Genomic DNA, 14034 nt, shown 5'->3' on the forward strand with positions numbered 1-14034 from the left:
AGTCTTTGATTCTGGGATGTTGGGTAAGTGATGTAGGCCCCATATTTTCTCACTTGAAGGGAGACACTTTTATTTATTTAAATACACATTTTAAATTGTTAACCTTAACTTTTATGGGCCAAATTCTTCCCTGATTTACACCCTTCTATGGACTTGCACAAGACATAATCAGGGCAGGATCTGACCCTCTGAGTGTTTGCTTTCCCATTCTGCACACTTACTCCATTGGCTTGTGGTGAGGATTAATGTTTGTGCAGGGCTCTGGAGATGTAAAATATACAGCATATCCAGAAGGATGGGAAATTGAGTTCACCCTGCAGGGATTGAAACCCATGGTCATTCCAACGATTGTGGAAACATAATGTCAAGCCTGAACACAAAGTCATCTTCTCTGTTTGAACATGTATTAAATGATCCCACATAGTATATCTGAGTTATAATCTAAATGCCTGCTACTCAAAATACCTAGTTTTTTATGGATGTAAGATAGCAATGTGAAAACCTGCACGTCAAACATTAGGCATGGATTTGTTTTCACAGGCAATGAGATAAATGATTGAATGCATCATAAATTATTAAAAGGCTCTGTATTAAGAACAATGTTTTCTTAGCACCTGTTGTATACTTAGGGCTCTGTTTGATTTTTTTCAGAAATATTCAGAAATGTATCATTTGAGTTTTAAAACCCACTGAGTCAAAACTAGTCTAAAACTCTAGGTGCAAATTCTGAAACTTTGGCCTACAATGCGTTCGTTAGACAGATAACCTTTCTTTGTAGGAATGAAAGTATCTTTGTTTTTTAGAATTTGAAAATCTTTATTTGTTCTTCCTTACTTGCCAAATTCTGTGAGTTTCTCTGCATCGCAATGCAGATGTCAGGTTTATCTTCCTGGCCGCAGCTTCAGTCTGGTACAGAAAATGACACAGAAACAGCTATTCTGCATGCACAGTTATTTTTAGACACATTTTAACCTAGAAACCTTTAAATTATGACATGCTACAAACTATGAGAAACTTCATAACTCTGAATAATTTATTATGAAGTTGTGTGCTAGAAGTGTGCAAATGGCTCCCAGAGATCATTTTCCAGTCCATTAAATGAAAGACTAATTTTTAATAAAGTAGAAAGATCAACCGTGCAACTTTTATTCACACGAGTAATCCTTAATCCTGTGAGAAGTCCTGTTAAACTGATAGGCTAATCCTAAAGGTGCTGAGTACCTGTGGCTTCCATTAAAATTTCACAAGACATCTAATTTAAAGATAGTAATAAAGGACATGAATTTTCTCAACTTTTCTTCTTTTAGTAATAAAGGACATGAATTTTCTCAACTGTCCAAACTCCAGCTTAGTTGAAGACAAGCGTGAAGCAAATGTCTGTTTCAGTGGAGTCACTGTGTATTTTGATGTATTGTTTTTAACTGTAAGTTAATTTTGTAAATATTAATGCATATGAAAATGAATGATTGCTAGAAACTAAACTGGTGACAAGCACAGTACAGAGCAGGTAGCAGTCACTGTACAAGCTCCATTGCACAGCTCTGCCAATGCACCTTGGAAAGAAACACCCTGAAGTTTCTATTACTGACTTTTTTTGAGCTGGAAGTGCCATTTATGTCAAATTATGCCAAATTGCAGGTTGTTTTTGTAATGCAGGCCACTGTTCATTGAGAGCTAAGATGAACTCAAACCAGGAAATTCATTTCTCTTTTGACCACTTTGAATGTGAGTCTCCAGAGTGAAAGGCTAGTAGGGAATTAACCTGTTCATGTTTTTGAATTAGGGTATTTTCATTAAATCTTCCCAGACTGAAAAATTAAGAGTGCTTCATTGAAGTCAAAAGTAGTTTTGGCATTGACTTCACTGGGCTTTGGATCTGACTTTGTAGACATAGTCATACATTTGAGCCTTGAAGCCTGCATAGGCTATCAGATAAAATAGCGTTTCAATGTTAGACTGGGGGGGGGGGGGAAGCAAAATGCTCTACTTCTCATTGCCACACTTTCAGAACTCATCCCTTACTGATATTAAAACAGACAGCGTTTAGCTAATTTTGCATGAAAACAATAACTTCAAAGACTCATGGAGCGCCCATATCTTTAGAAAGATCAAATGAATAAAAAAAAAAAGAGAAGAACCCAAACTGATTTTCTATGCTCACCTCCACTAGGCTCACAGCCCATTTCTTGTCCTTTATTTGCTAATTTTAATTCAAATATGTTTTGCATTGCAATGCTACGGTGCCTTTGGCAGCACAAAGATTAGGGCCATCTCATTTTTTATTGAACTGGAGAAACAGCACCCATTCACTCACAGATTGTTCAATGGATATTGGGATTCTGAATGAATGGAACATTTATTTTCATGCCAGCTCAACTACCAACACTGACAAGATTAGCATACATTTTGGCAACTGCACTAACACAAGGTGTTAGTAAAATGGGCCTTTTATCTTCAAATCTAAGTTACTTTAGCCATTTAGTCATTAAAAATCTCTTTTGCATTAAAGGGATTTCTGTAAAAGATATTCTATCAACAGCCAGGTCTACAGAAAAGTGCCTCATTATTGGTATCAACTATTCTGACACTAGGAAATTAGAAGCCCTCTTTTTTAAAATGAAAAACGTCTACTGTGCCATGAGTTTGAGATAATACCTGATTGTTCTGTCATGGGTATGATTAACCAAATTGTTGCATGGCTGGTAGCTTTTTTTTACCTACTGCCAATTGCATAGTTTTGAGTTAAAAAAACCCCAAAAGAATCCAATCTTTCACCCGTTATCCTCTTCTGTGGGACTATCTACATGAAGACTACTCATGGGGTGGATTATGACACCTTACTGACACTGACTAGCACCTGCCATCACAAACAGCCCATTAAAGTCAATGGGACTATTTAAGAAGCAAAGGCTTATCTTTACTTCACCGCCCATAGTTGCACTAGTCTAAGTGAAGGTATGATTGCAAACTGATTTACTTAAACCAGGTGCATACGACTGTGTGGACACTCTTATTTCATTTAAACCAGGCTCATTTTGGTTTATCTTAAATTGATTAAGAACAGGTTTAAGATAAACTAAAAGAAGCCATTCTTAAACAAACAAGTTCAATTCAATCCGTGCAAGTCCACATGTAGACAAGGCCGGAGTAAGAATCACACAATCTGGTGCCCTGTATGTAAGGATTGTAGGATCAGGCCCATGATTTTACATTTTAGTTTTTTGTTATTAAAAGTTTGGGCCTTGTTCCTGCTTCCATTTAAGTCAATAGTATAACTGTCATTGACTTCACTGGAAATGAGACCAGGCTTCTAATTTGAATAATACAGAAGCAATGCAGAAAATACTATTTTTCTTTTGCTTAACCTGCCACTAGACTGAATAAATGTCGTATGGAGAAGTAAACTTTTCCACCAAAGCATCAAAATGTATAATAAAGAACCCAATTCCAAGGAATTAGTCATATTTCTTCTGAGATAATAATCAGTCTTTTTCATGACATATGAATTTTCATGGATACATACCATTTTCATATATTAATAATATTAAAAGAAACAAAACAAGGTGTTAAACCATAAGCATTTGACAGGTAGAATTAATTTTTTCATGGAACACAGCCATCAAACTGCTTCCAAACAAAAAATGTTCTAAGAGTTTATTATAGAAATGTTAATACCAAGAACTAGTTGAAATAATCCTCTGAAAATAAATTCATTTTGCTAATAATGTGGTTTGGTAAAATACGGGCCAGATTCTGATCCTCTTACTCATGATAATAGCACCTTACTCAGCAAATAGCCTGCAGATTTCAATGAGTCTACAGTGGAGTAAGGTAGTAGCCAAAGTGGGTGAATGTATCAAAATCTATATATAGTTGCACTGCATACCTTTAAAAAACAAGAACCTGATACTGAACCATTTAAGTCAATTTGAGCCTGGCATTGATTCCAATGAGTGCAGGATAAGGTTCCTAAAAACAGTTTTGGAGTGTATTAATTTTTGGAAGTATTATGCTTTTTAATAATGTGCTATGAATTAAATTAAAAATAAACAAAAGAGAAAATACCTAGATAATGATGAAAAATTCCTTGTAAACAGAGTGGCACTCTGCTTTATCATTAAAATGTTAGCACAGAGAAAAAAAGTTATTATGAAAATATATAGCTTTAATTTGCAGACATATAAACACTTTTGGTACAGTATAGACATATGATGCCAGAAATCAAAATGATTAGTTTTAAGCAAAACACTTATTTACCTTGTTTACACAGATAAATTTGATGTAACCCTCATACAACAGATAGTTCCCAGCTCTTACAATGAAGTGAAAATAATGCATCACTGATAAACCTGCTGCTTTGTTGCAGATGATGCAGCAAAGAATAAATTATCAAGAAAATATGCCACCAGTCTTACAAATATGATTTTGGAATTGATCCAAAAAACAAAACCAATGAAAAGGAGCCTGGAATGGTAGCCAAAAAAGGCAGAAATCAGATCTTTCACATGAAATACCAACCCAGAGAGGAGCAACAGTCAGTGTAAACTAAGTTCTAGAATTGCTAATAATGTGAAGTGTTTTTTGTTTTCATCTGACAGATTAGCGTCAGAAATATCTGTTACACAACCAAAGTGATGGAATACGACTGACAGATTGCTGGAAGAATAAAAATATCATCACTTCTGGGAAAACGAAGGATTTAGGCATTCCCTTTCTTCTTTGCATCTGGCCATATTTATTGAGATGGACATGTGTGTGTGTGTGTGTGTGTGTATACATTTGTTGTAAGAAATATTAAATACATTTTTCCCTAATAACAGCAAGTAAACTGTTGGAGCAAGGGTCGTCTGTGTGAAGATATTAAGTCCGTAATAAGTGAAAGATGAAGATGTTACAGCAGTTCAAATTCTGATTACATGACAATATTTTGCATCTTTGCTCAACAGGAATTGCACTTCTTGTTAATGCCTTCTCTATCACACTGTTGAAGCATTACTCATGAGGTAAAAATTCTGTTTGTTTTACTAGTGCATGTTTCCTCCTCTTTTTATCATACATCCAGTGGAATACACATTTATTTTGTGTAAATATATGTATATCCAGATATGTTTTATATTAAAACCCATAAATATACTTTGCATTAATCTCATGGACAGTACCTCAAACAGTTCCCTGCACAGGAGCATTTGATGCCCTCTTGTGGTTAAAATGACTTTTTAAACTTTTTAAACTTAAGTTTAATGCATCATTGTCTTACCTTCCTCTCTCTGTATATTCACTGATATGATGGGTTTATGATAGCTGCAAATGATGTTCATGTTTTTATAGACTCCTTGCTAGCGGTTAGTACGAAGATTTCATTACAAAAGCTGTAATCTGAATTTGACTTTAAAAAACCTGTAAACACCTATTTACAATTATAATATTATTAAGTTATAAATTAGTGGTCCTTCATTGTAACTGCTGTCAACATACCCAATCTGAGCATTGTCCAAAGGTTTGTTAGACAGCAGTTTGGTTTATACACATGGAAACATCAAATATTAGAAATCTCCATTGGTTTCTTCTCCAACATATGAAGGTCAATTCTTCCATTTAGTGGGATTTGTACTTCCAAATTTTTATCTGCTCTGTGATGCTTTTTCCCTTTCCATAAACAGATGTAAATGCCCATCCCAGTTACTAAAGTGATTGACCCCAAGCTTATTATTGACAGGGCTACTAAGGTAGGCACGCAAGATGGTGACTCCATTTTCTTATGCGTAGGCTCTATAGATATTTGTGGCTCTTTTTCCTCTATATTAATGTCAGGCTCCTTTCTTAACAAACTTTCAATATAGCTCTCATTGCTCACTGTGTCATTGACAAAAAGGTTCACCATGACTGTGGAATGCAGGGGCTCTGGATAGCCATGATCGCTAACTTTTACCAGTAGCCGGTAGAGACCATAGTCATTCTGCATCAGTGACTCTTCCAAGGTGATATTACCAGTTTTAGGGTCAATCCTAAATGATTCAGGTCGTGGACCTCTTCTACCTATGATGCTGTAAGCTATGACAGCATTCATGCCAGTGTCTTTATCTACAGCATAGACTTCTGTGATGGGAGAACCAGGAAGAGTAGAAGGAAGTACCAACAAATAAGACGTATTAGACTGAGGAAACAAGACCAGTGGGGGGTTATCATTAATGTCCAGAAGAAGGATAGTTATTTTGGCAGTAGAAGACAGGGCAGGGTCACCTCCATCAACAGCTTCAACCCACAAGACATAGGAACTTTGCTGCTCCCTGTCGAGGGAGACCTTAGCTCTCAAAACTCCTTTGCCAGTATCTATCACAAAAATATCACTTCCATTTACAACTGAAAGGGCTACCCATCCATTTTGCTCTGCATCAGCATCTGTAACACTGATAACTCCAATTTCCCCAAAACCAGGAAAGTTTTCTGGTACAAAAAAACTGAAATCCTTATTGATAAATCTGGGACTATTGTCATTTTTATCCAACACTGTGATGATGACAGTTGCTATCGATTCTCTGGGAGGCAATCCAGAATCTATTGCTTTAACAGTATATCTGTATTTCTCTTTTTCTTCTCTGTCCAGCTGAGTGGAAACTGTAAGAACACCTGTAGTTTTATCTAAAGAAAAATATGAAGGGGCATCAGGCCCTAGAAAATAGGAGACTTTCCCTCTCTCTCCACTGTCAGCATCCGTTGCATGCAATTTGGTCAAAAAAACATTGGGAGCATTATTTTCTTCAATAGATAATTCTATCAGTTGTTGAGGGAAAACTGGTGAGTTGTCGTTATCGTCCAGAACCTTCACTTTAATTATCTTGTTTACATGAAATCCCTCTGAGTTCCATGCAACCACTGATATTTCATAGAGCTGCTGCACCTCGTAGTCTAAAGGCCTTGTAGTCTCTAATAAATATTCATTGTTGTATGGTTTGTATGGTGACAGTTTGAATGGCCCATTGCCATCCAAAAAGCAATCCACTTTATATTTTTCATCTGGGTCTTTTATGGTAAAAAATGCTATCGGTGTGTTAACAGGCTCCAATTCTTTCAAGTAAACCACACCTTCTACTTCATTAGCTATAAAACGAGGGATCACTTCAGGGGGTCTCAACATGACTTTGATGATGGACACCAGCACAGTGATCACAGCAGGGATACAACCAGGACCATTGGCCAATATAGTCAATCTATGGAGCCGGGGAGCATCACCGTCGATTTTACTGGAGAGCTTGATGGCTCCTGTACTTTCGTCCAGGTGGAACAAGTCTCTTGATGGCTGGGGGACTTTTTGACTGTAAGAGTAAGAGATCTGGGCATTGGATCCCAGGTCCAGGTCAACTGCATGGATGGTGGCCACATGTGTCCCTGCACTGGAATTCCCATAGATGGTGACATTGAATTGGGAGTCGCTGAACTGGGGGCAGTTGTCATTGATGTCGCTGATGCCAATGGTGAGGGTGGCACTGCCCAGCAACGGTGGGGTCCCCCCATCCTCTGCGATGATGAGGGTGACATATTCCTCTCTGGCCTCCCTGTCCAGAGCCCCCATAACGATCAGGTAGGGGGTCCTCTCCCCGCTCTCATTCTCCTCCACATCCAGGGTGAAGACCCCATAGTCATCCTGAAGGCGGTAGGTCTGGACCGCATTGGTACCCAGGTCAGGGTCGAGGGCCGGGTGCTCTATGGCCAGGCGGGTGTCGACGGGGGCGTTCTCAGGCACCCAGAGGCGCATGTTGGGCACGGGGAAGTGTGGCGCATTGTCATTGATATCACGGATGGCAATCTTAACCTTCACCAGGCGGAAGTGCTCCTGGGGCAGCACCAGCACATCCAGCAGCAACAGGCAGGGCTCTGAGGATGGCGCCGGCAGAAAGGCAGGTGAGCCGGCGCCAGTTTCCAGGCACAGTGTCTCGCGGTCGATCTGCAGGGCTGAAGTGTGCAGCTCCCCTGAACGGTTGTCCAGGCTCACGTACTGGCCGCCCAGCCCCTGGGAGGCCAGGCTGAAGGAGAGTGCAGGCTCCCCGCGACGGGTTGGCGGCCCCTCCGCAGCCACTCCATGTAGCCGCAGGTCCTGTGCCAGGCTCCCGATGAGCACCCCGGCCGGCAGCCCCTCGTTGAGGCTGTAGAAGAGCTCGGTGGCGCGGCTGTAACTTGCGAAGCAGTTGAAAGGACCAATGAAGAGCAGGAAAAGGAACAAATGCTAGGGAGAGAAAGGCACAGGGGATTAGAGAGGGACAGTCCCTGGCATATGCCCAGCCAGCCCACCCTGCCCACAAGCTGCACCACAAATACACCCCTCATGTGCATCACAAATACAAAACCACCTACCCACAAATACACCACTATGTGAACCATAAATACACCACCATCTGTAGCCCAAATACACCCCAACTGCACCCTAACTATATCACTGCCTGTACCACAAATACACCAGCTAAAAACCAGTCACCTGCCCATCTATGATCCAAATATACCACCAACTACCCACAAATACATGACCTTCAGCACCACAAATACACCACTACTACCCCCCAAATACACCATCATCTGCACCACCACCCACATTCCAAATACACACCCATCTATGCCCCAAACACACCACCATCACACCCTACTTTGCACCCCACATACCCCATCTGCTGAACCATCACCTGCACCCTAAATACACCACCACCTACATCCCAAATACACCATCTGAACCCCATATCATTTATACCAGAAATACACCACACTTTGCACCCCAAATACACTGTTCTCTGAACCATCATCTGCACCCCAAATACACCACCACCTGCATTCCAAAACCACCAGTCTAGATCCCAAATATATCATAATCCTACTCAAAATATACCATTTTCACCACCATCTTTCACTCATATTCACCACTATGTGCATTCCAAATACCCAAACGTTTGCCCCCTAATTACACCACCAAATACATGAGCTCCTGACCTCAAATACACCCAAGCCATCTGCAATATCTGTTCCTCACACGAACCAATATAACGATGTGCACCGAATACACCCTCTACATCAGATACATCACCATAAGCATCTGATGTGCCACCTTCTGCACCCGAAAACGGACACGTGCATCATTTCCCCCTCACACCGCCCCCCCCCCAAAAAAAGAAACCGCCTGCAACAAATACACCACACACTGTGCACCAAACGCATTATCCATTTCGCACAGACAGTCTACACTGCCAGGTTTCAGAGCAGCAGCCGTGTTAGTCTGTATTCGCAAAAAGAAAAGGAGGACTTGTGGCACCTTAGAGACTAACACATTTATTAGAGCATAAGCTTTCGTGAGCTACAGCTCACTTCGTGCCGCATCCATCAAACAGGTCATGCACACCAACTACCGCAAGCAAATAGAGCATGTCACAAATGTGCCCATTCGCCTCCGATGGCCCCGTTGCACAACTCCCAATGCAACCCGGCGTACACCAAACGGACTAGGCGGGGACCCCGTGGCGAAGTTTACCATCAGCACCAAAACCACCTCACACAGAGGGGCGAAAGGGCTCCCCGTTCACGTGGCCCAGGACTCGGTGCTCACGTTCCACTTGCCCTTGAACAGGCAAGTCCCTGATCCTCACCAGCCCCCCCTTCTGCCTCCGCAGGACTCACACGCAACGCAAACCGAAGCGCCTGAAAAGCCTGTGCAGAAGAACTGGCCCATTTCTGATCGCCAAGCCGGTCCGTCGCTCTCCGCCTTTGGAAACGGATTCGCTTAACTTGGTCTCCAGCCTCGGGGAGTTTCTTCTCCCCTCCCTTTAAAGCCATTCTCCGTGCAGCAGCCTGAACGGTTCTTTACCCTAAACAAAGACGCCCCCGGCCAGGCTTTGATTGCTGTTGGTAGAGGTGCTACAGCCACCAGGACCCCACCGATCGCTCACGGTGACGTTTAGAGCATTTGCTGCTGCTTCTTTCCTTAACCCAACCGCTTCTCCCGCGCACGAGCCCGCAACTTGCGGGGCTGCCCCCCCCCCCCTCCCCACCTGCAGCTTCCTGTGGCTGGTGGCGCGCCCGGCGCTGCGGAGGTGCCCCATCTCCAGCGGCCGGTGCCTGCTCCTCGGAAGCCAGCTTGCTCCTAGGGCTCGCGAGCGCCGGCCCGCCCCGTGGTAGCTCATTCCCGCTGAAGGGGCAGTCCCGTCGCTCCGGCGGGGCAGGCAGCGGAAGACACGCCCCCTCCCCCGCCCCGCCCCGCCCCGCCCCTTTCCTGCATGCAAATGACTGGGAGGACTTCGGCCAATCGTCACACAGCGGACTCGAGGCTCCGGGGCGGGGCGGGGCGGCGCGCGAGGGGAGCCGCTGGCGCCCGCTCCTCCGGGCTGCTGTGGCGGGGAGCCCCGCGGCGTGGAACTCGGCTGAGCACCGTGCGGGGCGCGGGGCCTCTCCCTCCCCAGCGGCAAACCCGTCCCGAGGAAACCGCGGGCGCCGCCCCCGCCCCGGTGCATTCCGCGGGGCCAAGCGCAGGCCGTGCCCTCAGGGGCTCGGGGCAGCGTTTCAGGGGCCGCTCTCTTTGCAGCCCGGGGGCGGCCAGGAGGCAGAGGGATGCAGCGGGTGCCGCTGACCTCCCGGACCACATGGCACGAGCGGGTCGCCCGCCCCATCCGGGACCAACGGCCGCGATCCGGGCTGAAGCTCGTCGGCAGGCTGACCGTCCCAATCTAAACTCCTCCGGGCGGGGCACGACGTGCCCTTAATATCTTCGGCCTGAGCTCCCGCGAGGGGGAGTCCTGTAAAATCGGGGCAATCGGCGTTTTGCCTCCTTGCGCCGGAGTCTTGTTTCCTTTTAGTTAAAGAAGAATCGGCTGGATGTGACTCAACAGGCTCAGTGGAACAATGCAACCTCCGCCTCGGATAATGTTCCCAGCACCGCTTGATGTTTCCCCGTGCTGCTCCCAACTCCTCTTTCTGCTGCGCGGCGGACACTCTGGGCCTGCTTTTAACTTTTGATGCCACCCTTTTCAGTTAGAAGGTTGTGCCGACTTGCGCTAGTCTCTGTTGATAAGGGGAAAGTATCGTTGCCTTCTGTACCAGCTGGAGGTTTGTAAAGCCTGATGGCTGAATGAGCTTCCTGGAACCAGCCATCTAGCTGCTGGACCACACCTCAGCGGGCCAGAAAGGTTCTACTCTGAGGCGTTTGTAGCCAGGGTGCAGCCTCCCCTGGGTGAAGGTCCACACCCACATTGGGTTAAATCAACCCACTGCTGAGTACTCCTGGATGCCTCTCTAAAACCTCACAGAGCAGCCGCTACTAATAATGCTTGCGACACCATGCAGCTGGCTAGTAGACTTTGTCCCACCCTGACAAAAAAATGACCTGACGTCACTGGGTATGTCGAGACTGTCAGATTAAACAACCTACAGCGCCAAAGATCAGAGCCCAGATCGGCTGACTCGGGCTCACCTTGTTTCGGTTGTGGGGCTGAGAATTGCAATGTAGACGTTCAGACTCAGGCTGGAGGCTGTGCTCCGAGACTCTTTCCCTCACAGGGTTTCTGTGCTCTGAGACCCTTTCCCTCACAGGTTTCAGAGTAGCAGCCGTGTTAGTCTGTATTCGCAAAAAGAAAAGGAGTACTTGTGGGAGCTTAGAGCATGCTTAGGCGTGCATCCGATGAAGTGAGCTGTAGCTCACGAAGGCTTATGCTCTAATAAATTTGTTAGTCTCTAAGGTGCCACAAGTACTCCTTTTCTTTTTTCCCTCACCAGGTTTCAAAACCCAGTGTTTACACTGCAATTTTATAGCCCCACACCCCAAACCCCTCAAGTCTGAGTCAGCTGACTGGGGCCAGCCACAGCTGTGCTGCAAGTCTTTTGTCATAGTGTAGACAGTATCCATTAATACATGCTTTGGTCATTTCCCAGCTGGACTACAGCAACGCAGTGTATCTAGTCATTCAGCCATCAGGCTTTAAAAACCTCCAACTGGTACAGAATGCAATGATACTTTTCTTTATCAACACAGACTACTGAAAGTACAGCATATCTGCCATCTGCTCTTTCCATTGGCTCTCCCATAGAATGTCAAGTTAAATCCAAGATCTCTCTGCCTTTATTTTTGAGGTGCTGAATGGTTTGGGCCCCCCAGATACCTGAAAGATTCTCTACTGACTATGGCTGACAGCTGCATTTCTCAGGTACAATGGAGCTGTCACCACAAGAATAAAAGTTAGATTGTGTAGCAGACAGAGCTATGTTGGTGGCAGCCCAGGACAGTGGAACGCACTCCCCCAGGATCAAAGAACCACCTCAAACTTCTCCGCTTTAAATTCCAGGTGCAAGGTGCAGCTCCTGAACCTTGCCTTGAATAATAAAAACACAGTTCAGCAGCCAGTATATAAATAAATAAAATTAATAAGTAAAAATAAACAAAACAAAACCACACATACACCTCCAGATGAAAAAAAAGGGAAAAAGAGTAAACCAGACTAAAAAAGATCTGTCTCATGCTTGGATATACTTCTGGAAGGCACTCAGATATTACAGAGAATCTGAATAGAACCCTCTGACACTGACTCCCTCTGAGACCTCAAGCACGTCACATTAGCTTCCGCTGTTTTATTTTCTCCAGCTGTAAAATACACAAAGAACAAGGATGTTTTTAGGATTTAGAGTCCAATCCTGCTTTTACTGAGGTCAATGGGAGGACGAAGAGAATCATAGAATCATAGAATATCAGGGTTGGAAGGGACCCCAGAAGGTCATCTAGTCCAACCCCCTGCTCAAAGCAGGACCAAGTCCCAGTTAAATCATCCCAGCTAGGGCTTTGTCAAGCCTGACCTTAAAAACCTCTAAGGAAGGAGATTCTACCACCTCCCTAGGTAACGCATTCCAGTGTTTCACCACCCTCTTAGTGAAAAAGTTTTTCCTAATATCCAATCTAAACCTCCCCCATTGCAACTTGAGACCATTACTCCTCGTTCTGTCATCTGCTACCATTGAGAACAGTCTAGAGCCATCCTCTTTGAAACCCCCTTTCAGGTAGTTGAAAGCAGCTATCAAATCCCCCCTCATTCTTCTCTTCTGCAGACTAAACAATCCCAGCTCCCTCAGCCTCTCCTCATAAGTCATGTGCTCTAGACCCCTAATCATTTTCGTTGCCCTTCGTTGTACTCTTTCCAATTTATCCACATCCTTCCTGTAGTGTGGGGCCCAAAACTGGACACAGTACTCCAGATGAGGCCTCACCAGTGTCGAATAGAGGGGAACGATCACGTCCCTCGATCTGCTCGCTATGCCCCTACTTATACAACCCAAAATGCCATTGGCCTTCTTGGCAACAAGGGCACACTGCTGACTCATATCCAGCTTCTCGTCCACTGTCACCCCTAGGTCCTTTTCCGCAGAACTGCTGCCGAGCCATTCGGTCCCTAGTCTGTAGCGGTGCATTGGATTCTTCCATCCTAAGTGCAGGACCCTGCATTTATCCTTATTGAACCTCATTAGATTTCTTTTGGCCCAATCCTCCAATTTGTCTAGGTCCTTCTGTATCCTATCCCTCCCCTCCAGCGTATCTACCACTCCTCCCAGTTTAGTATCATCCGCAAATTTGCTGAGAGTGCAATCCACACCATCCTCCAGATCATTTATGAAGATATTGAACAAAACAGGCCCCAGGACCGACCCCTGGGGCACTCCACTTGACACCGGCTGCCAACTAGACATGGAGCCATTGATCACTACCCGTTGAGCCCGACAATCTAGCCAGCTTTCTACCCACCTTATAGTGCATTCATCCAGCCCATACTTCCTTAACTTGCTGACAAGAATGCTGTGGGAGACCGTGTCAAAAGCTTTGCTAAAGTCAAGAAACAATACATCCACTGCTTTCCCTTCATCCACAGAACCAGTAATCTCATCATAAAAGGCGATTAGATTAGTCAGGCATGACCTTCCCATGGTGAATCCATGCTGACTGTTCCTGATCACTTTCCTCTCCTCTAAGTGCTTCAGGATTGATTCTTTGAGGACCTGCTCCATGATTTTTCCAGGGACTGAGGT

The 14034-nt window shown here is 44.4% G+C and overlaps 1 protein-coding gene across 1 annotated transcript; it reads right to left on the reverse strand.

Moving 5' to 3' along the window:
• Nucleotides 1-1102: 1102 nt before the first annotated feature.
• PCDH20 (protocadherin 20) lies at nucleotides 1103-10528 on the reverse strand. Its single transcript, XM_038416688.2, has 2 exons — nucleotides 10026-10528; nucleotides 1103-8221 (listed from the first exon to the last, which is right to left on the reverse strand). Exons 1-2 carry the CDS (start codon nucleotides 10482-10484, stop codon nucleotides 5537-5539), a joined length of 3144 nt encoding a protein of 1047 aa, XP_038272616.2. The 5' UTR covers nucleotides 10485-10528; the 3' UTR covers nucleotides 1103-5536.
• Nucleotides 10529-14034: the final 3506 nt, after the last annotated feature.

Source organism: Dermochelys coriacea, chromosome 1, assembly GCF_009764565.3.
Source record: "Dermochelys coriacea isolate rDerCor1 chromosome 1, rDerCor1.pri.v4, whole genome shotgun sequence".
NCBI lineage: Eukaryota > Metazoa > Chordata > Testudines > Dermochelyidae > Dermochelys > Dermochelys coriacea.

Bases quoted from the DNA above. Each gene is read 5' to 3' on its own strand.
- PCDH20 (XM_038416688.2), bottom strand. From the start codon at position 10,484: ATGCACCGGGGCGGGGGCGGCGCCCGCGGTTTCCTCGGGACGGGTTTG. The intron at 8,222-10,025 runs GTGGGGAGGGGG...TTCTCTCCCTAG, and splicing joins CCAGCCACAGGAAGCTGCAG to CATTTGTTCCTTTTCCTGCT.